Here is a 25,431-nt window from a genome sequence, read left to right on the forward strand (position 1 = left end):
TGGTTTTAACAAGTTCTGGGGTAATTCCAACGCTAAGGTCTGTGAGCCTCACTTTGTATAGCAAAGATGGAATTTTTATAGCCATTTTGTGGGCGAGCTAACAGGCATTTGTTTTGAAGTACTCGGTGAGATAATATAGTATTAACTGGAGTATTGTGTTGTAAAAAGATAATTCCTAAAACAGCACCCACTGAGCACTCACTGTGTGCTAGACTCTATGCCTTTGCTCTCAAATCTCCCTTGCCCCCTCCTCATGAGGCCAACACTTATTTGTCCTTTAGGAAACCTTGTCTCCTCCAAGAATCTTTGCCATATGGCCCTGCTATGCCCTCCCGTTGTATATTGTGTTGACTTTAAAGATGACAGTTATCATTTTGGGTTACACTTATCTACTAATTTATCTGTCCTAGAATATAAAGCTCTTGAGGGCAGAATTCATTATTGTACTTCAGAGCCCAGAACACTGTCAGTCACATAAAGACAGTCAGTAAATATGTAGTATAATTACCTATTTAACTAACCAAATGAGGTAACAAAAACAAAACCTTGAGCCCTAGCTCCATTTTCTTACAGAAATTCAAGAAAGACCTCTGGCTGGGTGAAGAGAGAGAGAGTAGCTGAGGGCTCTCGCCTGTCCCTGCAAGGCTCTCCTTGGCTGGCTCTGGCCCAAGATTTTTTGGCAAGATGATGACATTCATGTAGGCTCTCCTCAATCAGAAATAAATAGGAGAAGTATTAGTCAATCGCAGCAGGGAACATGACTGGTTTGAAAATGCATCACCAGAACACTTACATGGACACAGAGGGTACTTGGCATGACCCTGATTTCCCTTCTTGAAGTACTGGATTTGGAAACTACTCCCACAGTCCCAGTCCACTCACGTGGACCTGCCAAGGCAGACAGAACGTATAGGAACTGCGGGCACCTGTGGTACTGCGTCAGCTCTGGTGCCTCGTGCTGCTTCATCTCGTGTGCCTATCTCCATAAGTTGCAACCAAGCCCATACTTAGAAAAGTTTTATGTTTTACTGATTGCCTTGTGACTTTGCCTCTTATTGGGCCAGAGGGATGATGGTGAAATGGAGTGATTGGCAGGAACAGCTGCAGAATTGCTTCTTGAGTAATGGTGTGGCCATTGCCTTTGCTGGGGAGAACTCAGTTATTTCTGATGTGCGGTATTCAATAGACCAATTCATTTCCACAGATACACTGGGAATTCCCCATTTATCCCATGATACCTGTGCTGTAATCTCAAACCTAGAAGAGACTGTAAAGAGAGAATAAATTACAAAGTACATAGTAGGTTTCGGGGTGACTACTGGTCCTGGTATTGAGGGAAATGAGACAGACTTTTGAGTAAAATTCAATTGTCTCATATTGTCATTTATTCAACTTACTATGTGTGCAAGATATACTTTGGGTTGTAAACAATACTAAGCTCTTTGTATTGCAATCACAGTTCTAAATGAATTTCAACTAGCCAGTAATTCGAGAACCGGATGGGGGCTATATATTTCCTCCCCTCCCCTCCCCTCCCCTCCCCTCCCCTCCCCTCCCCTCCCTTACCCTCCCCTCCTCTCCTCTGCCTGGATGGCTCAGTCAATTAAGCCTCCAACTTCAGCTCAGGTCATGATCTCACCATTCATGAGTTTGAGCCCCGCATCGGGTTCTGTGCTGACAGCTCAGAGCCTGGAGCCTGCTTCGGATTCTGTGTCTCCCTCTCTCTCTGCCCCTGCCTTCCCCCTCGTGCTCTGTCTCTCAAAAATAAATAAACATTAAAAAAGAAAAAAAGATTTTCTCTTCTTTGTCTCTTCTCTCCAAAGACAGTAGACTTTGGATCTCCAGAACTGGGCTAAACAGTGAGCTTCTTCATTTCCCCCAGGTCAGCAGAGCTGACTTCAGTGTGAAATCACAGTTGGTTTCAGGTGTGTTTCAGGTTTTCAAAAGGTCTCCCTTCCCAATTTCTGTCTACTTTTTCCTCCCTGGGCTGTTTGCCCTTGCTTTGCTTTTGATGGAATTTTCTTCTCTCCAACTCAGATACCAGGGATGCCAATGATGCTTATCACATATGCCTGTCTCTTTAGATCAGTGGTTCTCAAAGTGTGGTCTACACACCTCTAGGGGGTCTCTGAGATGCTTTCAGGGGATCCATGAGTTCACAAAACAATTTTCGTAATAATACCAAGTTGTTGCTTGTCATTTTCTCTGTAGACATTTGCAGCGATGATATAAAGACAAAGGTGAATGAAGCCACTTGCACCTTAGCATTTGAGACAGTGACCCCTACCTGTAGTAGAAGTCATTGTATTCCTGTCACCATTCCATTTAAGAGACAAGTTTTTGGTTTCATATAAGGATGTTCTTGACAAGGCAGTAAAAGCTCATATTTTATTAAATCTTTTTAATATTCGGTGTGGCAAAATGAAAATGCACATAAAGCACCTTGAATCCTGAAGGACAGTGTTTGTCTCCATGAAGGGCTGTACAGTCATTTCAATTGCAAGCTCTATGGACCATTTTTTCCCCCATGGAACTCCATTTTTACTTTAAAGAATGACTGACAAACACACAGTGGTTAATCATATTGTATTCAGCAGACAGTTTCTTGAAAATGAGCTAAATGAACCTGTCACTTCAAGAAAAACACTGCCAATATTTGAAAATTAAGTTTCATCTGCCACTGCGAATTTGACAGATTTCTCTGATGAGTTCATCAGTGATATTAAGGAGTGTGATTTTGTTTATTTGTATAATGAAATGTGTCAACATTTGGAACATCTGCATAACTCGGTGAATCAGTATTTTCCAAATAACTATGCATGGTGTAACAGAATTATACATGTGTAAAAGGTCCATTCAAAATGCAAAACAGGGGCGCCTGGGTGGCTTAGTCGGTTAAGCTTCCGACTTTCGCTTAGGTCATGATCTCGCGGTTCGTGGGTTTGAGCCCCGCGTCGGGCTCTGTGCTGACTGCCAGCCCAGAGCCTGGAGCCTGTTTCAGAGTCTGTGACTCCCTCTCTCTCTGACCCTCCCCTGCTCACGCTGTCTCTCTCTCTCTCTCCTGGAAATAAATAAAACATTAAAAAATTTAAAAAAAAATGCAAAACAGACCAATGGATTTTAATGTAACCAAGTTTGAAAAGTTCATTGTTAGGATTTTTAAAAACTGTTTATTCATTTTTTTATAGAGAGAGAGGGAGAGAGAGAGCGAGCGAGCATGAGTTGGGAGGGGCAGAGAGAGAGGGAGACACAGAATCCAAAACAGCCTCCAGGCTCCAGGCTCCAGACTCCAAGCTGTCAGTGCAGAACCAGATGCGGGCTCGAACTCACAAACCGTGAGATAATGCCCTGAGCTGAACCAACTGAACCACCCAGATGCCCCTCATTATTATGATTTTAAATATCACACTCCAACTTTAGAAACTACCACTTGTTGAGTTTGATGTAGTATCAAAGAAAAATACCCAAAATTATCTGAAAAGCTGTTAAAATACTCTTCCCTTTTCCAACTAGATATTGAGGCTAGATCTTCATACACCCCAGTTAACACACTGTAACACAATAGAATTAGCGCAGAAGCACATATGAGAATCCAGCTGTCTTCTATTAAGCTCAGACATTAAAGAGATTTACAGAAATAGAAAACTATTCATACTAAATTATCTTAGTTTTAAAAAACATGGTTATTTTTCATAAAAACATACTGTTTATGTTAACATACCAGTTACTGTGTTTTACAATTCATTAATGAACAAAATTTTAAATGTTTCACTTTTTATATCTAACATGGTAAATATCAATTGATAGAACCCCCAAGAACAAAATATTTTTAAAGTTCACAGTCATTCTTAAGATTATAAATGGGTCCTAAGACCAAAATGTTTGAGAATCGTTGCTCTAGGTCACACACACTTAAACATTGATGATGGTCTAGATGAAATTCCAGTTAACTAAAGCTTTGGAGGTGATCATTTAACCCCGCCCTTCCTTGAAAGGGCACAGCCCTTGATTAACTTCCTGTGGCTAGTTTGCTCCTTTGGGCAGCCAGATCGCTCAGTGCATCCTGTGGCTGGGGACGTGGCAAGTACTCCAGTTAAATGAAGACAATGTTGGCATTGGCTTTTACCCCCGTTTCCTATTAAAGTAAATATTTAATGCAATAACTTAACTTTCTTGGAATAAAACTGTGCAAAATATTTATAAATTTGTACTTTTTAAAAAATGTTTTATTTATTTCTGAAAGAGAGACAGAGAGAGCGTGAGCAGGGGAGGGTCAGAGAGAGAGGGAGACACAGAATCTGAAACAGGCTCCAGGCTCTGAGCTGTCAGCACAGAGCCTGACAGGGGGGCTCAAACCCACGAACCGTTTGATGATGACCTGAGCCGAAGTCGAATGCTTAACCAACTGAGCCACCCAGGTGACCCTATAAATTTGTACTGTTGACAGTTATTTAGTTTAAACCTCCTTAGTATACCTGGGTGGCTTAGTCGGTTAAATGTCAGATTCTTGATTTTGGCTCAGGCATAATCTCACGGTATGAGATCCAGCCTTGTGTTGTGCTTTACGCAGGCCCTCCCTCCTTCCCCCCTGCCCCGCCCCCTCCCCCTTGCACTCTCTCTGTCTCTCAAAAAAAAAAAATGCTTTAAAACCTCCTCAAAATTTTTATATGATTCTTTCCAAAATAGAAGCACCACAATGTATCTTATATGTATCTTATATATACACATACATATTCACATGTATGTGTATTATATGCATATGTGTATATTACAGTTCAATAAGACGTAGCATTAACTATCTGGAGGGGATGCCTTTGTTCTCCTATAAGGAAAATGATTCCCTGAGACTCTAAATGCCTTGTCACATGGTTTACTTGCTTAACTAAGGTACCATCTCCCAGTTTCCTACTAGAGCAAAATAATAGAACTTAATACATGTTTTAAAAATCTGTACTGGGGCGCCTGGGTGTCTCAGTTGGTTGAGCGTCTGACTTCGGCTCATGTCATGATCTCACGGATAGTGGGTTCAAGCCCTGGGTCATGCTCTGTGCTGACAGCCAGCTCAGAGCCGAAGCCTGCTTCAGATTCTGTGTCTCCCTCTCTCTCTGACACCCCCCACCCCCACCGACCCCACGCCCTTGCTGTTTCTCTCTCTCTCTCAGAAATAAATAAAACTTTTAAAAAAAACCTGTACTCTGGTCGTGTAGAGGACATTTTCTCAAGTTATGTCTACCTCTTTATCCATAGTTTTATGTAAGGGAAACCTGGAAGAAAAAAATGCTTTATCTAATTTAGTTAAATATAGTAAAACTTCAGATGACTATAGAGCTGTGAGAAAACAGGACATTCCAGATAGATACAATTTCAGTGTCTAAAACTAAACCATTTCAGGAAAAACACCAATACAAGAAAAGTATTTAGGACCTCAAATTATGAACTCTAATTCAGTATCTAATGTGTCAATGCCTCAGATCCAGTTATATAAAACTTTTGTTTAGGTATTTAGATGATACTCTCTAAAAGATACCACATGCTTTTCTGCATCTAATCAATCTAGGAAAGATGATTTAAGCATTTTAAATGACTTGAGATCTTTATTATTAATGTCCATTAGTTTACTCAAATGCAATAGAGGCATCAAGTCCCATTGAACATGTGAGAGTTTTTCACACTTCATTAAATGATCCAGTATTCCAAGTCTTTTTTTTTTTTTTAAGTTTTTCACATGTTTTTATTTTGGCCTTTATCTTCTTGCTTTGGCATTGTATTAACTATAACATCTTCCTTTATAAAGGATGTGTGTTTGTCTCTCCATTTCTAATTTTCTGTAAACCAAATAAAAAAGCATATTAGAATTATATAAAATTGAGCAAATATAATGAGAGAGGGCCCCGACATGTAGAATGATGCCGAGATGTCTTAGTGAGTTTATTTATTCCTGTATTTTGACCTCAAAAGATGTTAATTTTACTTAGAGGTTCCTTAGATGAGTAACTGCGTTCTTATTAGGTGAGGTATTGTAGGATAATAATTATTTTGTTAGGGCCACCTGGCTGGCTCTGTCAGTAGAGCATGTAACTCAGTTTCAGGGTTGTGAGCTCAAGCCCTGCATTAAGGTATGAAACCTGCTTTAAAATTATTTAGAAAATTATTATTTTGTTAATGGTTATGTTTACAGTTAATAAACAGATATTTGAAAAACCAAAATAGTGAATTCTAGTTCTACTCTCTTTTCTAAGTAATTCTGATTTTACTAGTTACTTATTTATCTAGTCTTTTAGGTTTTACATGTGCTTTTTAATGAGTTCTTTAAGAAATATTTTAAAAATATTCTTTTTAAAAAAATTTACTTATTTATTTTGAGAGAGAGAGAGAGCACCCTCAAGCAGTGGAGGGGCAGAGAGAGAGAGAGAGAGGGAGAGTATGAATTCCAAGCAGGATCCACGCTCGGTGCAGAGCCTGACTCAGAACTCGATTTCACGACCATGAGATCACAATCTGAGCCAATATCAAGAGTTGGACGCTCAACCGACTGAACCATCCAGGCATCCCTTTTAATTTTGTTGTTGTTGTTTTCTGTTTGCTTTATTTATTTTTGAGACAGAGAGAGACAGAGCATGAGTGGGGGAGAAGCAGAGAGAGAGAGAGAGAGAGACAGAATCCGAAACAGGCTCCAGGCTCTGAGGTGTCAGCACAGAACCATCTGACACGCGGGGCTCGAACCCATGAACCGTGAGATCATGACCTGAGCTGAAGTTGGACGCTTAAATGACTGAGCCACCCAGGTGCCCCCAGGCACCCCTTTTAAAAAATATTCTCATATTATTTTTTATACAATATATATGGAAAGAATGTGCTATAGGTAAGAAGTCTTTATGAAATCTATCACATTTCATCCCACAAAAAAGCACACAGGGACATGTCCACATAGGCTCTGGTCCATCAGTGTTTTTCTCGAAGACCTAGGATGTTTATATTCTTAGGAAGGAAAGACGAGCAGAGAATACCATTCCATATTTGTACTTGTTGATTTTTTAGCATCATGGTGGCTGCTTAATAACAGCTCAGAGCAGTGCTATTGCAGCATCATTTCTGCCTGTGAAATCACATTGGTATGCAGATTCTTAAGTATGCAGCCCCATGGATTAGGGCCCTCATTCCTGTCAAAGACAGTTATTTACTCCGGGAATCTTTCCAAGGTTTCTACCAGGAATGTTTTTTACTTTTATGGTGACTTGGTCCCTAAGGATAAAGACAATTATCCAAAAGGAAAAATTTTGCCCAGTATCTGTACATATATTAGTGATCACAGCAGTAAAATTCATAGTCTTCAAATGAAAACTTGCCATGAGAACAGGCTATTGTGCTTGAGTTGAGGAGCTGAGTATAGAATAACAAAAAAATCCTAGAGTCTGTTTGCATTTGCACCCATGACCTGATTTGAATATACAGTTTAAGATTTATTTTCACTATTTAGATGGACATTTTGTAAATTGAATCCCTTTTTCAATTGAATCCCTTTTTCAATTCTTTATGCACTTATTAATGCTTTAATGGAGAAAAGCCTCATTTCCTTTTAGGAATCAACTATTGTCCTTTTAGAACATTTGTCTAAAATAACTGTGCATGTTGATAATCATGTAACTTTTTTCCTTACAAATTCTTCACATAGTTCTTATTTCTCTTGTATCGATTTCCTACTATGTACTCTATAATAGCCTTTTTGAGCTTCATTCATCATCCTCAAGTTTGAATCTGCTCTGCCTTTCCTCCTTTATTCTTAGCAGATGGTGACCTCATACAATTTATCTAGTGTATATTTCTGCATTGTCTCTCCTGTCTTGAAATACCGGTCTCTGCATCTATTTGAGTAGTTGCCCCTCCTCTCTTACCTTCTGCATTTGCCCTTGATTCTATCATTCTGTATCAGTTCAGAGTTTATTTGCAAAAAATAGAAGCCATTATAGTTATTTTAGTCAGAAATAAATTTAATAAGTACTTACAGAATTGTTGAAAGATCTGGATCTAGGCAGGATCTCCAAGAATGATTTCAAACAGCACTGCAGAACTGTCCACCCAAGGGGGATTGGCAACATCTGCCTCAATATGGAAGCAAGAGAGTCCAGAGCCATTGGTCTTGACACTGGGTCTAGGGTTACACATCTCAGCGGTGATCTGGGATTAGGATCTGCTGGAAGCTGCCCGCAGAACTGGTGTATCCAGAGTAAAATCATCTCCCAGATGTGCACCAGCAAAATAGATGCCTCACAATCTAATGTCTTTCTCCACTTAACTCAGTACTTAATGCAAGTTTCTTGCAGCTATACCTGCTGTGTTAGAACTATATCACACTTGGAGCGCTTGCTGAAGGAGAGTCTGGGAAATGCTGTTATCTTCTCAGCCTCTGTGACATACAGGGTACACTCGAACAAGCTTGGGACACAAGTTGAGCAATCCATTCAACTCTGCCATGGTCTTCTCCACTGACTTTTGATTTACTCAATTGTTAGTTATATTTCTTATTTATTTACCATATGCTAGGTATTTTCTCAAGTCATTTTTTTTCATTTTACTATTTGAATTTTTTGCAGTAGGTTCCAGGATGCCTTTTGCTTTCCACAAGAAAGATTTTCCCTGGGTTATTAGAACTTTTATTCCTTGTATTCTGGTCCTTGTTTTCTTTTGCCTTATCATCCTGAAACTGTATTGCTATTTGCTATTGATTTCTAGAAATCTTGTACACTGTATATATGAGTTCCCAACAACTTGTGGACTCATCTTTGGTACTAGGAAACTCGCCATCCATCAATGACTGAGTTTGGAGTTCAGAATCTTGAGAGCAAGCCCTTAAAATTAAGATCATTTCTTTATTTCTAAAACTTAACTAAGCATCATCATTGCTTTTGCTGTGGCTCCCAGTGACTATTCTGACCATTTCTCTGGTCAGTTGAGGAATACAGAACTACATAGGGCTTCAGTGTGAGAGCCAGCTGGGGTGAGGGAATGCTCATTAAGTCTTGTCTCAGAGATAAGAGAAAGTTTTGTTAAAGGCCTGAAGTGAATAACTGAGGAAAGGCTGAAGCTTCAGAAAGAGCTGTTAGATCATAGACTACTTTCCAGTTTCCATAAAAATGTTTTAATTTCTAAACTTTTCCTTGTCTGAGATCATCTCTCTCATCCACTTCTGGCTGTCTCCAGGTCCCCCAGACTTCATGTTATGGATTGAGAATAGCCTACATAGGATAGTTTAAACTTATGCTAATTTCCTATTTCTTTTTCATATAATTTAATAGATGTAGTAGTGGAATCTAAGGAAGAGATTATCTTGGTTCCTACCACTTACTCTGACATCTTCCAAGAGAACTTGCCAATGAGTTATACATGAAAATCAGCCCATGAGATAAGATTTAGTTTCACTAACAACGAGCTGACACAACTGATATGCCATTTACACAAGACAAATAGTTTAACTGCAAGGTTCTATGAGAATTCAAATATGATACCTGCTTTCTAGTCAGTTCTGGAAAACTTGGAAATGAAGGTGAAAATAAGAGAATAGAAAAAAGAAGCGTTTTGTATTTTGCCAGGGAAATATTTATTTCTAAAACCAAATTAGCATACTTGAATCTCTTCTCAGATTTATCCTGTGAAATGAAAATAACATTGTTGAATTTCCCAGAGAAGCTCTAACTTTCCATTTTCACTTGGTAGTAAAATAAATCTTGTCTGGCATGGATCAAGAAGCAGTAAGCAAAAAATACAGTATTTGGTAAATATTTACATTACCAACATCTTTTAATTCTGTGGTCTCATTAAATTGAGAGATACTTATAGGGAATACCATATTTTAAGGATAGAAACTCCTTATCTGTCTATGTATCAGATGTGGAATAAGGTCTCTGAGGGAATGTTCTCAAGAAAAAGGCATTACATCACATACTCATATGGGTATGTTGTGTCAAATCACAGTTTGCAAAACATAATTATATTCGAGTTTGAATTTTTAACATATTGGATCAAAATATTGATTGTTTTCCAATTTTTAAAGAATACTTTATATGTAAATCTTACAGTAAAGGAAGAAGAAGGAAAATCAAATGAAACAAAACTTGTCTTTCCCAGTTAATGGACTGACCAGGCAAATTTTTATTACCTCTGCCTCATCTCTTCCATTTCCTTTGTGACTTTCCTTACTGCCTAATTGTTGTTACACCTCACCTCCATCTCTTTACTCTAAGATTTATGGTAGAGAATTCATACGATTGACTACAGAGGCAATATGTATAGTGGTTAAAAACACACACTCTGAAGTCAGATTCCCTGGGTTCAATTTCTGATTCTCACAGTGTGATTTTAGGCAAAGTACCTAATATTCTGAGTTACTGTTTTCTTATCTTAAAATGAAAGTAATGGCAGTCCATCTGAACATACACAAATGGAATTATATTTATACTTCTCATTGAGGTTTTGTAGGGATAACTGGTATGAGCATGCACAGGGCTTAGCATAGTATGTGCTCAATGTAAACAAGGCACTAGTATTTAAGTGATTGTATTGTTATTTCTGCTGGGAAGCAATAAGTAGGCTTGTCTTCTTCCACCTTTCAGCTATGGAATGTGTACTTACTGAGGAAAAGACAGATATAACATTTATCTTTAGATTAAGATGAGTTAATGCCAAATATATGCATAAAAACTTAAAATAAATCCAGACTTTTCAAACATCTTGCAAACTACCAACATTTTATAGCTTTTCTTTGTACTTGGCATGTTCCTTTCAAGTGTGTGTATGTGCCGGAAGCCAACTCATTTTTATCCATTAGCTCCTTCTTGGGCACCTCTAGGAGCTGTATGTGCATCATGGAACTTAATGTATATCATTTCTAATTCTTTTTAATTATTTAGAGAAGTAATATTTATTAGCTCTATTTTACATTTTAGAAAACTAAGGCTCAAAACATAACTTATCTAAGTTAGTCAGCTTGTAATTATTGGGGCCACGTGATTGAAACCCCTCTTCCTTCAGAGTTGGTATTCTCTCCCACTATGACATGTATTTTATGAATCTATGATGAATGGCCTAAGAAGAGTGGCTGATAAGTTCACTGAGATTCAGCATTGTCAATGCTAATGAATCTGTATATACAGATTTATCACTGACAGCATATTTCATTTTCACAAATAGTATTTTCAGGAGTTAGAATTTTTACTCACATACATAATAATACTCAAACATATATAGTATAACAATACATAATTATATGCAATGTAAGGTAAGGATCTTTTGTACACTAATAAGTGTTTATCCATCATATACCTTTGAACAGAACCATATTGGTAAAGTTGGTGACTGCAAAGGATATGTTTGGACATAATAGACACTGTCATACAATCTTTGTTTTGTTGTCCTATTAAAAATGGAGGAAGAGTAGTCCTTCAGAAAAACCTTTGTGGCAAGGGAAATATCATATTTAATTAACATGGTCCTTGAGGAAAAGATTTCTTGCTATTCAGACAGATGGAAAAGGTCAGTGAGACACAATCACAGCAGTTGATTCTGAATGTTGACCTCAGAATGCATACTCTGAAGGAATGCTAACTACTCCTCCCATAATGCTTTTGCTTATTTGGATACCATTAAAAGCTCTACTTGACAGGCATAATGATGAACTGCACTGTTCCCATCAAGCAACACATATTTGGATGATAGACATCTCTCTTAAGTTGGGAATTTATTTATCTTCCAAGGACCACAGTTTTTCAACTTGCTCTGCAAACCCATGAAATTGCTTAAAACTCACACAACTTATTGCTGATAAGGGAAACCCCCTCTACTTACCCCTAAGATTGAACCTTCAGGGGTACAATGATACATCTGTTTTATAAACATAAAACCTCTTTGGTCCTCCAAGAGCTGAATTTTCTGTCTGTGTTCTAGTACTTCTGACTCAATTGACTGAGTGGGTTTATACTTCAAAATTTGCCTTATCATCCACCTAATCTTATTTTATAAAACAATAAATAAATAAATTTAAATTATTGAAATGTGAATTAATAACTCTCACCATAACTTACATGTTCATTATTGAGTATTGTTTTATACCTGACTTATTAACAACTCTCTTGTGGTTCTTTATTTTAATTATTTCATTCAAGACAGAACAAATACTTTTGGCAGTATAATAGATATTTTTTTTAAATGGGTGCATATTCTCTTTCTTATTTCTTTTGTTGCTTCCTTATAGCCTTAGAAATATTGAATTCATTTAATATTTTGCATTAAACTAGTATGTTCTTCCAAAAAAAAAGAATGAGATAGATTTATTAGAAAAGGGAAAGCCACTTTAGGTTATAATTTATGACAATCAAAGGATAGACCATCCCAGAACAAAACTAACCGAATCACTTCAAACTTCAATAGTGTCATAGTTTTGGTACTTACAGGTATTTTTTACTTTCAAGAGGACCATTAAAATTTAAATAGACCAGGAGAGGGGCACTTGGGTAGCTAAGTCAGTTAAGCATCCGACTTTGGCTCAGGTCATGATCTTGTGGTCCATGAGTTTGGTCTGTGCTGACAGCTCAGAGCCTAGAGTCTGCTTCAGATTCTGTGTCTCCCTCTCTCTCTCTGCCCCTCCCCCACTCTCATTCTATCTGTCTGTCTGTCTCTCTCTCTCTCAAAAATAAATAAGCATTAAAAATTTTTTTAAAAAATAAATGGACCAGGAAATATAAAGTTAAACCTATATTGGTCAACATATCAATTATCATTAAAACTTAGCAAGAATCAGTGGGCAGCTGTTGGAGGTAAGTTGAAATGTGTTTCATGCCTAAAATGAGCCTGGCTGTGAAAACATTCTTCAAGAACCATTGCTTACCAGACTTTGAGCTCTCTGGACTCAGAATCTTGATTTAATAGAAAGGGATCATCTTGATAGAAAATATCTACAATAGTATCTGAAACTGTTCTTAAGTTTGAAATTGTATGACATGTTACATGGTTCATTGAGAACTATTAAACTCACATTATAAAGGGAAATCTAAACACACTGATATCACTTAGGTCCCCAGCAGGAAATAGGTGGCTTGCTCAAAGAAATAATATAATGCAAGGACTAAAGCCAGGTTTAAATGAACCAACAAATGATACTGAAGCACTGGGAGATAAAAACAGGCAGCTACTATTACCTTTAGGCCTGAAGATACAGGAAGATGGAATGTGTTATTGGAACATAAGAAGAGTTGAGGCATCATAGAGGAGCGATGACTCTCTAGATGGAGGAGTGCAGCCATTGGCCAAACCATGATCCAGCAGATTCAGCAGGGAGAACATCTACCTGACCTTTTATTGCTCTGTTCTTTGATGTTTTACTGGGGCTTCCTGTTGCCCAGATTCAACCAGGAGCGTGCAGGGGAGCTCAGCCAGTGCTGTCTCTAGAGGCCGGTCCCCCACTGGCACAAAGCTGTCTAGAGGGTGGAGAATGAACCTGAAAGGGCAATGGGAGAATAATCAGCATAACATTGTACCATAATCATAATTCTATAGGATGTAAACCTCCAATTATTCCTCATTGAGGAGCTGGTGGGAGCGCTTTGCCGTTATTCTATTCCTCTGAATTTCTCCTTTCCAGGTTCTGAAAGTTCTCTTTTAGGTTTTCATTCCATGTCATTTTGTGCAAGAACATGATGCAAACTTTATAGCGGGGATGTTTTTATTATTTGCAAAATAATCTTTTTTCTTTCTTCTTTGCTAAACTTTGCTTAGTATTAGGACTTGCATAGTTGATTTCAATAAAGGATTTTTCTCTTTGACATAATTCTTAATATCCTGGCTGCCTAAGTTCCTCATTATGCTGGGATGGCTTTCATTAGTTCATTTAGCTGTACAGTGCTCTCCTTAAACTGTTCTGCCCTATATCTCCTTCTTAAAGTAATGTTCCATCCACCTCAGCAATGGGAAAGACTTTAAAATTTTTTTTGAATGTGAGAAGTCACTTTCTGACTAGTATCAGATTTTACAATGTGACATAATTATTTTTTAATGTCAACTCAATTCTTTTAATACGTCTGCCCTCATTCTTCTCTATTCTTAATTTTTTTTTATTCCAGTTCCTTTGTCATAGGTTTACTTTCCTTTTCCATTTATTTACAGTGCTATGAATTAAATGTTGACATGATAGTACATAGTACATTGTGTGGGTGAGAGGGATAAGAAGTGTTTATAGTGATCTTACAGGTCAAAAGGTGAATTAAAAACCAGAGTTAATGTTATAGTTTGCAGATTTATTTACCTCTCCCGAATAAAAGTTTCTCAGAGATGGTGGCAGGGTTTTTTACACGTATGTGATTCTTACGATTGTGTTCTTTTTCACTTCACTCAGATCCGAAGCCAGAGCAAAGCGTCTGGGTCTGGGCTCTGTGAGGGGGATGAAGTGGTGTCAATCAATGGCAACCCTTGTGCAGACCTCACCTACCCCCAAGTCATCAAGCTCATGGAGAGCATAACAGACTCTCTCCAAATGCTCATCAAAAGGTACAAAAGAGTTGTTTGAATATATGTTTTCTCTTGAAGCTAGATGGGACTGACTACAGCTTTTACTACCTATATAATCCGTCATTTATGGGGAAATTGGAGTTGCTCTGTAGAAGATTAGATTAGTCAAACAGGAGAACCACCGTGTTTGAAAAAAATGGCAATTCTAATCAACTTAATTTTCTGGTTTGAAAATTAACTTGAAAGTCTTTGTTTCATGAACTTTGTTGAAAATCTTAGGTATTTTAGACTAGCTATTTAGAAAGCCCACTATGTTGAACATAATTTATTACTTCCAGATCAGGGTTTTGTGTGGATCAGGATCACTAAATTATAATTCCAGATTCACCAATGAATCAAAAATGTTTAACTTAACTATAGAGAACAAGCTGATGGTCACCAGAAGGGCAGGGCCGGGGGGGTGGGCAGGGAGGACGAGGGAGAAAGGTGATGGGGATTAAGGAGGGCACTAGTCGTAATGAGCACTGGATAATATATGGAAGTATTAAATTACTATATTGTATACCTGAAACTGATATAACACTGTATGTTCAGTACACTGGAATTAAAATTTTAAAAATAATAGCAATCAATTCCATTAAAAAGTGTTTAAGTGTTAAACTGTTATATTGTACAATAATTTTTTATAGAAAGAGAATGCCTAGGAAAAGGAAAATAACAACAAAAACCCTAACAGCAGCTAGATTTCTGCTTGTCATGACCTCCAGTAAAACCATTTGAGTATGGATAAAAGCAGATGGTTAGAATAAAGGTTCGAGACTATTAATGGAAATCACTTGTTACTCTGATGTCTCCAAATACCACCCTTCCCACCTAACTGCTTAAAAATGCACTAGTAAACTTTAAACATTAAAACAAAAGAAAACAACAGGGCAATCACACACACACACACACACACAAAACACTGTATTGTCAACATTTTTACAGTGTGCAAATCACAGTATTGTGTGCAAATTCAGTCTGACTTTGCAAGTGAGGCTCTTGACCCTTACATTGTAATGAATCCGGAAAGCAAAGTTCTGGCTTCCTGGAGAACAGCCTGCAGGAGAAAGATGTCAGAGGACATCTCACAGAATTTAAAGCTCTCCAGGTTTTGTCTTAACTCTGCAGAAACACTACATGCAGCATTGCCCGTCTGATAAACATTCACTATTGATTCCATTTTTATATACACATGAACTCGGTATGGCCATAATCTCATGAAAATAAAAGAAATGTGTATTCTTAGAATCTTCCATCTAAATATTTACCCATCACGCCCAATGTTTAAGTCCAATATTCAGGATCCTTCTTAATTCTAAAGCTACCATTTGCTTTTATAAGGAAACTAACAGGAATCTTGACAAGTGCAGACAGTGTTTGCCATAGTCATGCATAAATCTCTGAGGTATCGAAAACTTCCTTCTTTGTAAAGGTTAAATCATGCTCCAAATAAAGGGAAAACCTTTATCTAATTTATTCCCTTTTTACTGTCTTTATTCTTTTAATGAGGCCAATTTCTTTAGAACATATTTGTGGTCTGGGACATTCCCTGCTAGTTCTTGTTTTGATTACAGTGGCTATCACTGGGAAAATCCTTGGTGATTTAGAGCCGAGCCTCTGGCACATATTTACTATCAGAAATAAATGAACTAGTTTCCTGCTACTTTTAATAATTGGAATTATGACTATTATTGTTGTTCTCTTAAGTATTTTGACTTTTACAAAATAATTGATGAGATTCAAATGGAATCTCAAATTAAAATCAGCCCAAAGGCAGTCATCATCATCATCATCATCATCATCATCATCATCATCATCACCGTTACCACCACCACCTCCATTCTGGATAGCTGAACATTGTACCTATGTAGGTTGAATAGAAATGACCATTTTAAGGTACAAATCTCTAACCTCTGTTGCTTTTATGATTTTTTATTCTTGTATATCCATTTTTTTTCTGCTACCAGTAAGTGTTAACATTTATCTAAACCATTTGCCTGTATTATAGTCTATAAGCCTGGAATAAATTCAAATGACTCTCTTCTCAGCTTCCTAATTGATTGCTAACATAATTCAAAGTGATTTAATCTCCTTCCATCTGAGGCCTTCCTAAATTAAAACTCTCTGACCTTGTGGTACATAGAGTGTATTCATCATTTCCTATATAAGAAAGATCTAATTTGCCATCACCATGTTTATAAAATGCTATATTATAATTTTTTTTAATTACCAGAAAACTTTATAGATTACTTCCTTATAGATAGCTGCATTTCATTTGACTGTTGGCTTTTTATTGTTTTGTTTAGTTTTGTTTTACTAAGCACAGTCAAAAGCAAGGTTAGGAGCAATTATTTTGAACTTTAGAAATTCTCTCAGATAGATTCTAAGGTATATTCCTTTGAGTAGTCCCTTGAGTAGGGGTTCCTCCCTTCAATTGATGACCTGGCATTAATCAGGGTGCATTTTGAGGGAGGACAGAAGGGACAGAGATAGACGCTGCTGTTTTGTTTTTGTTTTTTTTTTAACTTACAAATGCGAGACATGAAGGCATCACCTACATCTGTTCTGTAAATGATGCTGCTCTTCTAAAAGCAGTTAGAGTTTAGAGTTTTAGCAAGAAGTTGTTTGACTTTTGAACTGGCATTGCTTCTTGCAAACCTAGATTTGCAAAACCAACTGGAAATGGTTAAGGTCAGAATCAAAGAATTTTGGTGAGCAGCTCGGGACTTCTTAGCTGAGAGTTAAAGGAACAGTTTGACTTCAGAGATCCTATAAGGAAATGCTCTGAGACCCAGGTTCAAACAGAAGGGGAGACATCTCCGATTATAAATACGCCATGACTCAATGATTCATTGCAGCATGGAAAGGATTTCTCTTTACACAAGAGTACTGGGCTGGGGTCCACTTATTACAAAACACATGCTCACTGGAGTTTGAAAAACAGCTTCTATTTCATTCCTTTCAAGAAAGCACAGCCTCTAAACGGATTACTTGAATTATGTGTATATTAATATTGCTCTGAAGCTGCTGAATATGTTTATGTGACATAATGTTCAGACCTAAACTTAGTCAGTAAGACATTGAAATGCTTTGTCAGATTAGAACAAACATGATTATTTGAAAACATGCAAGTAATTACAGATAAAAGACTTCATGAAGCTATAACCGGTGCTTTTAAAAAATCAAAGCTGAATTTAGGGTGGATTTAGGTTCCATAATCTTTTGTAAGCATTTTTGCCTTGCTTTAAAGAAAAGTTTATTTGGAAGATCCTTAAATAAAAATATAAACATGTTGCCAAATTCTGCTGTCAAGTATGTTGCAGTTGACATTTAGGAGGAAATACTTTAATGGTATCATGTATCATAAAAGTGTCAGGAAGTTCTTTGGCAGGTGTAACACACTCCGATTTAACCATCTGGACTGATTTTTCTGTGTGCAGACCATCCAATGGAGTAAATGAGACTTCCATCTCTGAAACTGAAAACAAAAACCCTGAGCATCTCACTCATGAGCAGTGCGTGGAAAGTACCACTCTGCAGATTCGACCAGCCGCAAAGAACCAGCACAGAGAGCTCTACGTTGCCTCAATCAAAAGCGGAGTTCCTCTAGCTGAGGACCAAGGGAGTGGTCCTGGTTTTTCTGAGAGCATAAAAGAAGAAACAGGCCTGAGCTACCATGTGGCTCCCTACACTCCCGATTCACAAAGAGGACACTTAGCAGAGGAGATTATCTTAAGGGAGAAGGCAGAAGTTGGGCAGACAGGCCCTGTGGTTGAGTTACAACTGTCCCTTTCACAAGACAGACACAAGGGTACACATGTCCCCGTGGTGGCTCTCCTGGGAGCTGAAAAGTCTAAGTCTCCTGACCCAGATCCTCATTCACAACACGACGGGATTGTCCACATAAATTCGGTCCCCACAAATGAGAAAGGGGAGCCTTCCCTGAGGTCCAGCAAGATAATCCAGATCTCCAGTGGCAAAGAGTTAAAAGTGATCCAGGGAAGTGAAGCAGGAGACAAGGGGCTGCCCCGAGTGGAAGTGATACTCGACTGCCTGGACAGGCAGAAGACGGAAGGGTGCAGGCTTCAGGCAGGAAAGGGGTGTGTGGATTCTCCAGTGGAAGGAGGGCAGTCCGAAGCACCTCCTTCTCTGGTATCCTTTGCAGTCTCATCAGAAGGCACAGAGCAGGGAGAAGATCCACGCTTGGAAAGGGATCACAGCAGACCTCACAAGCACAGAGCGCGCCACGCACGTAAGTCCTTCTCTGGGGCCACTGCTGGGCTGTCGGAAGGGGCTTGAGCTTAGGGCATTTTGCTGCTTCTTCCCTTGCAGGGATTTTTTTTTTAAAGATTTTTCTTATGTCTCTCTGTGATTTAAAAAACATATTAATGCACTGAATAACAAATGTGAAATTGTGGAGAATACCAGTTTCTGAAATGGAGGCAATAAGTGAAGTTTGTGGTAGATTTAAATGTTATTTGATGCAGTTTCTTTTATCCCCAAAGGCACAGGAGCTGTTAAAGAAAATAATACTGTTAAATGTGTCCCTTTGATTTGTCTCAGAATGTTGTAATATTTCAGGTAAAATGGCACAGGGGAGTATTTGGAGTCATGTGGACTCCGAGTTTAAATGTCAAAAACCATTGAGTCTGCTTCTGAGAGATGTCTTTAAAATGCAGGATCCACTACTGATATTAAAAGCAGATCCTAATTTTGAAAAAAAAATCATCGTGCAGCTTGATGATGCTTGCAAAAGTGAGTTTGATGGACAAGAACATGTGGAGCGCTGAGCAGTTACATGATCCTCTCCGTTTTGTGGTCTTCATTCGACTGCACAGCATTTCATCTACCTTCTAGACACACAAGTCAGTCTCCGGGGCCATGTGGAGGCATTTAAATGTCCCCAAACACAAAATGTATTTAAATTCAAGGCTGTTGAAGGTGTTTTGTTTTACCCAGGGGACTGATCACAGGAAGGAGATTGAGGATAAGAATGGCAGTTAGGTTTTATGATTTTTATCATTTTATTTTCTCTCTGTTTTAAACAAATTTTGGAATTCCATTTGAGGAGGGTAAAGGCTGGCTGGCAAAGGCACTTGAATGTATGAATGATCCACAGTGGTAATGAACTCAGTTATTCAAAGCATTGCATATGAAATCTTCTAGCCTATCGTTATTCCTTTCAAAGCGTATTTTTAGCATAACCATTTGTAGCTTTATTGGCAAGTGCTGTTAATCATCCTTGTACTTGAAGCATCTGTATGCATCTTCACATTTATAGCCTATCAAACAAGTGTATGAAGGCAGCCTTCACATACTTTACATGTTGGCAGTGAAGTTTTAGCAACAACCGTGCAACTGTGACTGTCAATTCAATAGTAAGTTGTGTAACACTAGTCAGAAAAAGGAATTACACTTAGGAATGATCACACTTTTTACTGTTTTCTCCAAATAAAATTTGATTGCCAGGGAATATCGGTAACTTTGTCATAAAACTGTTCATTCTGATTCTCTTTTATTTTTTGAAAATGAATCATTGAGTCTGATTTTTTCCAGTGACTAAAAAAAGCTAATTTTCAATCATAAAATATTCAACAGATTTTTCTGAAATTTCTCTGTAACTATTTTAAAGAACTCAGAACTTACTTGTGAATCATGCTCTTACCATTCTATACATGATGACATGAACTTGCCACCAATCTATTTTTGTAACAATAATGAAAAAATTAAAAATTTATATATAAATGTTACTTTAAAACTGTCAGACTCTCATGATTTTGAGAAAATTTAAATGATTTAATTCCTGCATCAGCTTTTCCCCAGAGTTAAGAGGGTCACCAGTCACATAATTTTTAAATTTCCCCAAGATTTATGCTTATCCTTGCTGCAACTGGAGTAGTGTTCTATTTCCAAAATAGCAATATATTTCAAACAAATTTATCTAGACAGCTTTGTAGCTTAAATTTCTTGTATCTATTCACAATGATCCAGTATTCTGAATTATTAGCAATTATTGATTCAATGCCTTCAATTGTTATTCATTCTGTTTTTTGAATTTATATTATCCAGTCTCCCCTAGAATACAAAGACTCTAGGGGAGATATCAAAGTTAAAAAAGAAAAGAAAATATTTAAACTCATTACAATAAAACACTTAGGTAAATAAATGTTTCTTGGCTTCTCCACCACATGTTTTAAAAATGCTTGAAAGCAATTTTATATCGACATTTTATTTTTATATGGAAGTACAAGGTGTGTCCTAACTTGTTTTACAGAAAATATTATGTCCTTAACTTATTTCCTTTGTAGTTTTAGATTACATCCTATTAACTGACATTTAGTAGCCAGTGTTTATTGTTGAAGTATAAAGATCCATATGTCACGTATATTCTAGTCAGCATAGGTAGATGTCTTATATGAACAAGTGAAACAGACCATTGCGTAGTTATATATATCAATGTATGTCATCATAAAAGTATACATTTTTAAAAAAAAAGAGAGAGAAATTAGATTGCTTCAGAATTCAGTGGCTAATTGTAAGCAATTTTTTTTCCATATTCACTTTCCCCCAGGAGAGTTGATTTCTGAGTTGCTCTGAGGTCTTCTTGGAATTCATCAATTCATTATAATTTTTGTACTTTCCCTAGGGCTCAGAAGGAGTGAAAGCCTATCAGAAAAGCAGGTGAAAGAAGCAAAATCTAAATGCAAAAGCATTGCCCTCCTTCTAACAGATGCCCCCAACCCCAACTCCAAGGGGGTGTTGATGTTTAAGAAGCGTCGTAGGCGGGCCAAGAAATATACCCTAGTCAGCTACGGCACTGGTGAGCTTGAGCGAGAGGCAGAGGAGGAGGAAGAAGGTGACAAAGAAGACGCCTGTGAAGTAGCATTTCTGGGCACGAGTGAATCAGAGGTGGATGAAGAGTTATTGTCTGACATTGACGACAGCGCACAAGTTGTGAACTTTGACTGGGATTCTGGACTAGTGGACATCGAAAAGAAACTGAACAGAGGGGACAAGATGGAGATGTTGCCAGACACCACAGGCAAGGGTGCCCTCATGTTTGCCAAGAGGAGGGAGCGAATGGATCAAATCGAGGCCCAGAAAGAGGAGGAGAGGGTGAGTGGAGTGCCAAGCAGAGAACCAGATGCTGCCCAGACAGACGGCCTGAGAACTCTGGCTTCTTACCAGAGGAAGGAAGAAGAGTCCGTGAAAGTGCAGAGCTCAGTGAGCAGAAGCTACATAGAGGTGAGCCATGGTCTTGGCCAGGGGCCCCAACAGAATGGCTTCAGTGGGGTGTCCGAAGCAGCAGAGGCCCAGAGGATGATTCCTATGAACAGAACAGCCAAACCCTTCCCAGGGTCTGTGAACCAGCCTGCAACCCCCTTCTCCCCAACCCGGAATATGACGAGCCCCATTGCCGACTTCCCTGCACCGCCACCTTATTCTGCAGTCACGCCTCCACCCGAGGGCTTCTGCAGAGCAGTGTCAAGTCCCATAGCTGGCCCAGCACAGCCTCCTCCGTGGCCCCAGCCTGCCCCGTGGTCCCAGCCAGCCTTTTACGATTCATCTGAGCAAATAGCTTCCCGGGATGAAAGGATCGCTGTGCCTGCCAAAAGAACCGGAATATTGCAGGAAGCCAAAAGGAGGAGCACGACAAAACCCATGTTCACCTTTAAAGAGCCCAAAGTGAGCCCGAATCCCGAACTCCTGTCACTTCTTCAAAATTCGGAAGGCAAAAAGGGCGCTGGAGCTGGAGGCGATTCCGGACCGGAAGAAGACTACCTCAGTTTAGGAGCAGAGGCTTGTAATTTCATGCAGAGCTCCTCGGCAAAACAAAAGACTCCACCTCCTGTGGCTCCCAAGCCTGCAGTCAAGTCCTCGTCCTCCCAGCCAGTAACTCCAGTTTCTCCCGTCTGGTCCCCAGGAATGGCTCCAAGCCAACCTCCGGCCTTCCCCACGTGCAACCCGTCGCAGGGCACCGTAGTCTCCTCCATCAAAATAGCCCAGCCTTCCTGTGCTCCCGCCCGGCCTGCAAGTGCTCTGACCCTGGCTGGTCCCTTCAAAGGACCACAGGCAGCAGTGGCCAGTCCAAACTACACACCGAAGCCAACCGCTCCCACACCGACAGCAAACGCCGCTCATGCTGGTACAGTGGGACCATCCAATGAGCTTCCAGGAATGAGCGGGAAAGGAGCCCAGCTCTTTGCTAAAAGGCAGTCGAGGATGGAGAAGTACGTGGTGGATTCAGACACGGTGCAGGCCCACGCGGCTCGTGCCCAGTCTCCCACCCCTTCTCTACCCGCCGGGTGGAAGTACTCCTCCAATGTCCGGGCACCTCCTCCTGTGGCCTACAATCCTATCCACTCCCCCTCCTACCCTCTGGCCGCTCTCAAGTCTCAGTCATCAGCCCCACAGGCCTCCAAGACAAGCAAGAAAAAGGGCAAAAAACCCCTCAATGCTTTGGACGTCATGAAGCACCAACCCTATCAGCTAAATGCATCCTTGTTTACTTTCCAACCTCCAGATGCGAAGGATGGCCTCCCCCAAAAGTCATCCGTCAAGGTCAATTCGGTGCCAGCCATGAAGCAAGCCCTTCCTCCGCGGCCAGTGAATGCTGCTGGCTCGCCCACAAATGCGCAGGCCTCGTCCGTGTACTCGGTACCAGCATATAGCTCTCAGCCTCCCTTCTTTGCAGAGGCCACCTCGCCAGTCAGTGCGTCGCCAGTGCCCATGGGCATTCCCACCTCTCCAAAGCAAGGATCAGCCTCTACATCTTATTTTGTGGCACCAAGGCCGAAGTTCTCCGCCAAGAAAAGTGGTGTCACAGTTCAGGTGTGGAAACCATCTATTGCGGAAGAGTAATCTTGTAGCCGAAGCTGAGTGTCCACTTTGCTTGAAACAAGTTGTTTGCAGTGTTACTTGAGTCCCGGAGAATGCCTAGCAAGTCCTCAACTTACTTAATTTCAGATGTCACTTCCCAATCTGGGTCCAAGGAGCATAATATTTTTAATGAGTCAAAAATCTAACTCAGATTGACTTAAAACATAATTATCTTCTTTGCACACTTAAAATATATGGGAGCACCCCAAATAGACATGTGCCATTATATTAAGTAAGCGGGATACTTAGGATTTATGCTTTAGTCACGAGAAAGACAGTGCTCAGTGTTATCAAACATTGCACACAGCCTTTATGTAGTGTAACAGCTGCACTCTTGTGGTGAAAAGGTGCAAATGTAGTGAAAATATAACATGTATTGACTGAGATTTCCTTTTTAAGTAGTGCTTTATCTCTATTACTAGGGTTAAGGGATAAGAAATTTACTGAGGACAGGGATCAGCTCTGGTCTGTCAACCTCAGCCACCTGTTTGATACTGCAGAGAAGATACTTCTGGGGGTTGTTGAAATGTATATAGTTTAGTAAGAAGAGTAAGAAAGAGGGTGTCAGTAATTTCTGAGCACTTATTTTGTATTAGGTTCTTTGCCAGATGTTTTACCTGTATTAACTCATTTCAGAAGACTTCTTTAAGGTAAATGAGATAGGGCAAGAGGGAAAATTATCCGTCGAGATGGATCTCCATCTTCTCTTCCCAGTTTACTTAAGAAACTGAGTATATATATCTCCAATTGCCCGTGAAAGTGTAAGTTTGTTTTCCTCAGCTGAGGCAAGTGAGAGAGTACAGTATAGAGGAATATTGTCTAAAAGGGTGAACAGGCTGCAGATAAAGATACATATGACCCTTATTTTCCCTTGGGAAAGCACGTAATGGAAGCATGAAAGGTTACTGACTACAGGGGCTGATTGTGAAGCACGAGGAACCCCCTATGTGTGGAGGCCGTAGGGTGAGAACACACATGATTAATTTCTGAGTGACCTCACAGATCATTTTTCCTTGTGTTTGTTTTGCTTTCTGACTACTGCTTCTCCCACTGTTCCTTGCAATTCTATTCTCGCACCTTCACTTTGTTATTTATATTTGATGGACCAGGAGGATTCAGGCAAGGTTACCTTGTAAATTGGATTGGTCACAGACCATGCCGTCATCCAGCTGGCTATGAAGTTAATAATGTTACTGACAGTAAACCTGAAGACCTTTCTCATGTCTATTTTAAGTCCAAGTCTGACCAACCATGGAAAATATTCAACATGAATTAATGTAGAGAACCATAAAGCATTTTTGACAGCGTCAAGGAAAACCTACTCAATACAGGAGATCTGTTTAGAGACCTCTTATAAAAACTTGCCTGGTGGAGGGTACAAGGTACCATTTTAATCCTCTGAAAATATCTGTATTCCTGTTCTTTTACTGCTGTCACTGTCAATCTGCTATATTTTTCACTATCCTATTAAAATATTACTTTCTTCTTTATCTGTTTATGTACATATTTTAAAAAATAATCTTCCCTGATGAGCAGTTCTGACCTAAGTCACTTTTCTATGCTCTGGTTTCTCTTCAGATCGCATAAATCTTTCGCCTTCTGACCTAAGTCACTTTTCTGATATTTCTCCTCTATTGCTCCCAAAACATCTGAATGTCTTATGGTGAGCATATTCATTTCTCTGTATGTTGTAAAACTACAAGCTGTACATTGTATAACCCTCAGAGCACAGAAAAAAGAATTAAGTCAGCTATAGGACAATGGGGCTGTTTCTTTTGCCTTTTTTTCTGGAAAATCTTCCGTTGCCTTTGGGGGCAGTTTACCTAGAGGTTACAACCACAGGATGTAGCTCAGTCTCTCATTTGCCTTTTTGGGAAATCAATGAGAAGATTAGTACAGGGTAAAGGAAAAAGCAGTCTATCCATTATATAACACCATTGTTTAGTATTACTTGTTCACTACAAAGGAAGTCTGTTAAATGCTGTGCATTTTGCATTCTTTTCTAATAGAGCAACT

At 39.1% G+C, this 25,431-nt stretch overlaps 1 protein-coding gene across 1 annotated transcript in view; it reads left to right on the forward strand.

Moving 5' to 3' along the window:
- SYNPO2 (synaptopodin 2) overlaps window positions 1-24,905 on the forward strand; it is a 144,567-nt gene extending 119,662 nt beyond the window's left edge. Inside the window, exons 2-4 of the mRNA XM_039253821.1 lie at window positions 14,381-14,532; window positions 17,976-18,787; window positions 21,182-24,905. Of these exons, the coding sequence (XP_039109752.1) occupies window positions 14,381-14,532; window positions 17,976-18,787; window positions 21,182-23,397 (3,180 nt within the window). The 3' untranslated portion in view covers window positions 23,398-24,905. The remainder of the gene's footprint in view (window positions 1-14,380; window positions 14,533-17,975; window positions 18,788-21,181) is intronic.
- The last annotated feature ends 526 nt before the right edge of the window (window positions 24,906-25,431 follow it).

The sequence above is a fragment of the Hyaena hyaena genome, unplaced genomic scaffold (assembly GCF_003009895.1).
Source record: "Hyaena hyaena isolate Hyena2069 unplaced genomic scaffold, ASM300989v1 scaffold_466, whole genome shotgun sequence".
Taxonomy (NCBI): Eukaryota; Metazoa; Chordata; class Mammalia; order Carnivora; family Hyaenidae; genus Hyaena; species Hyaena hyaena.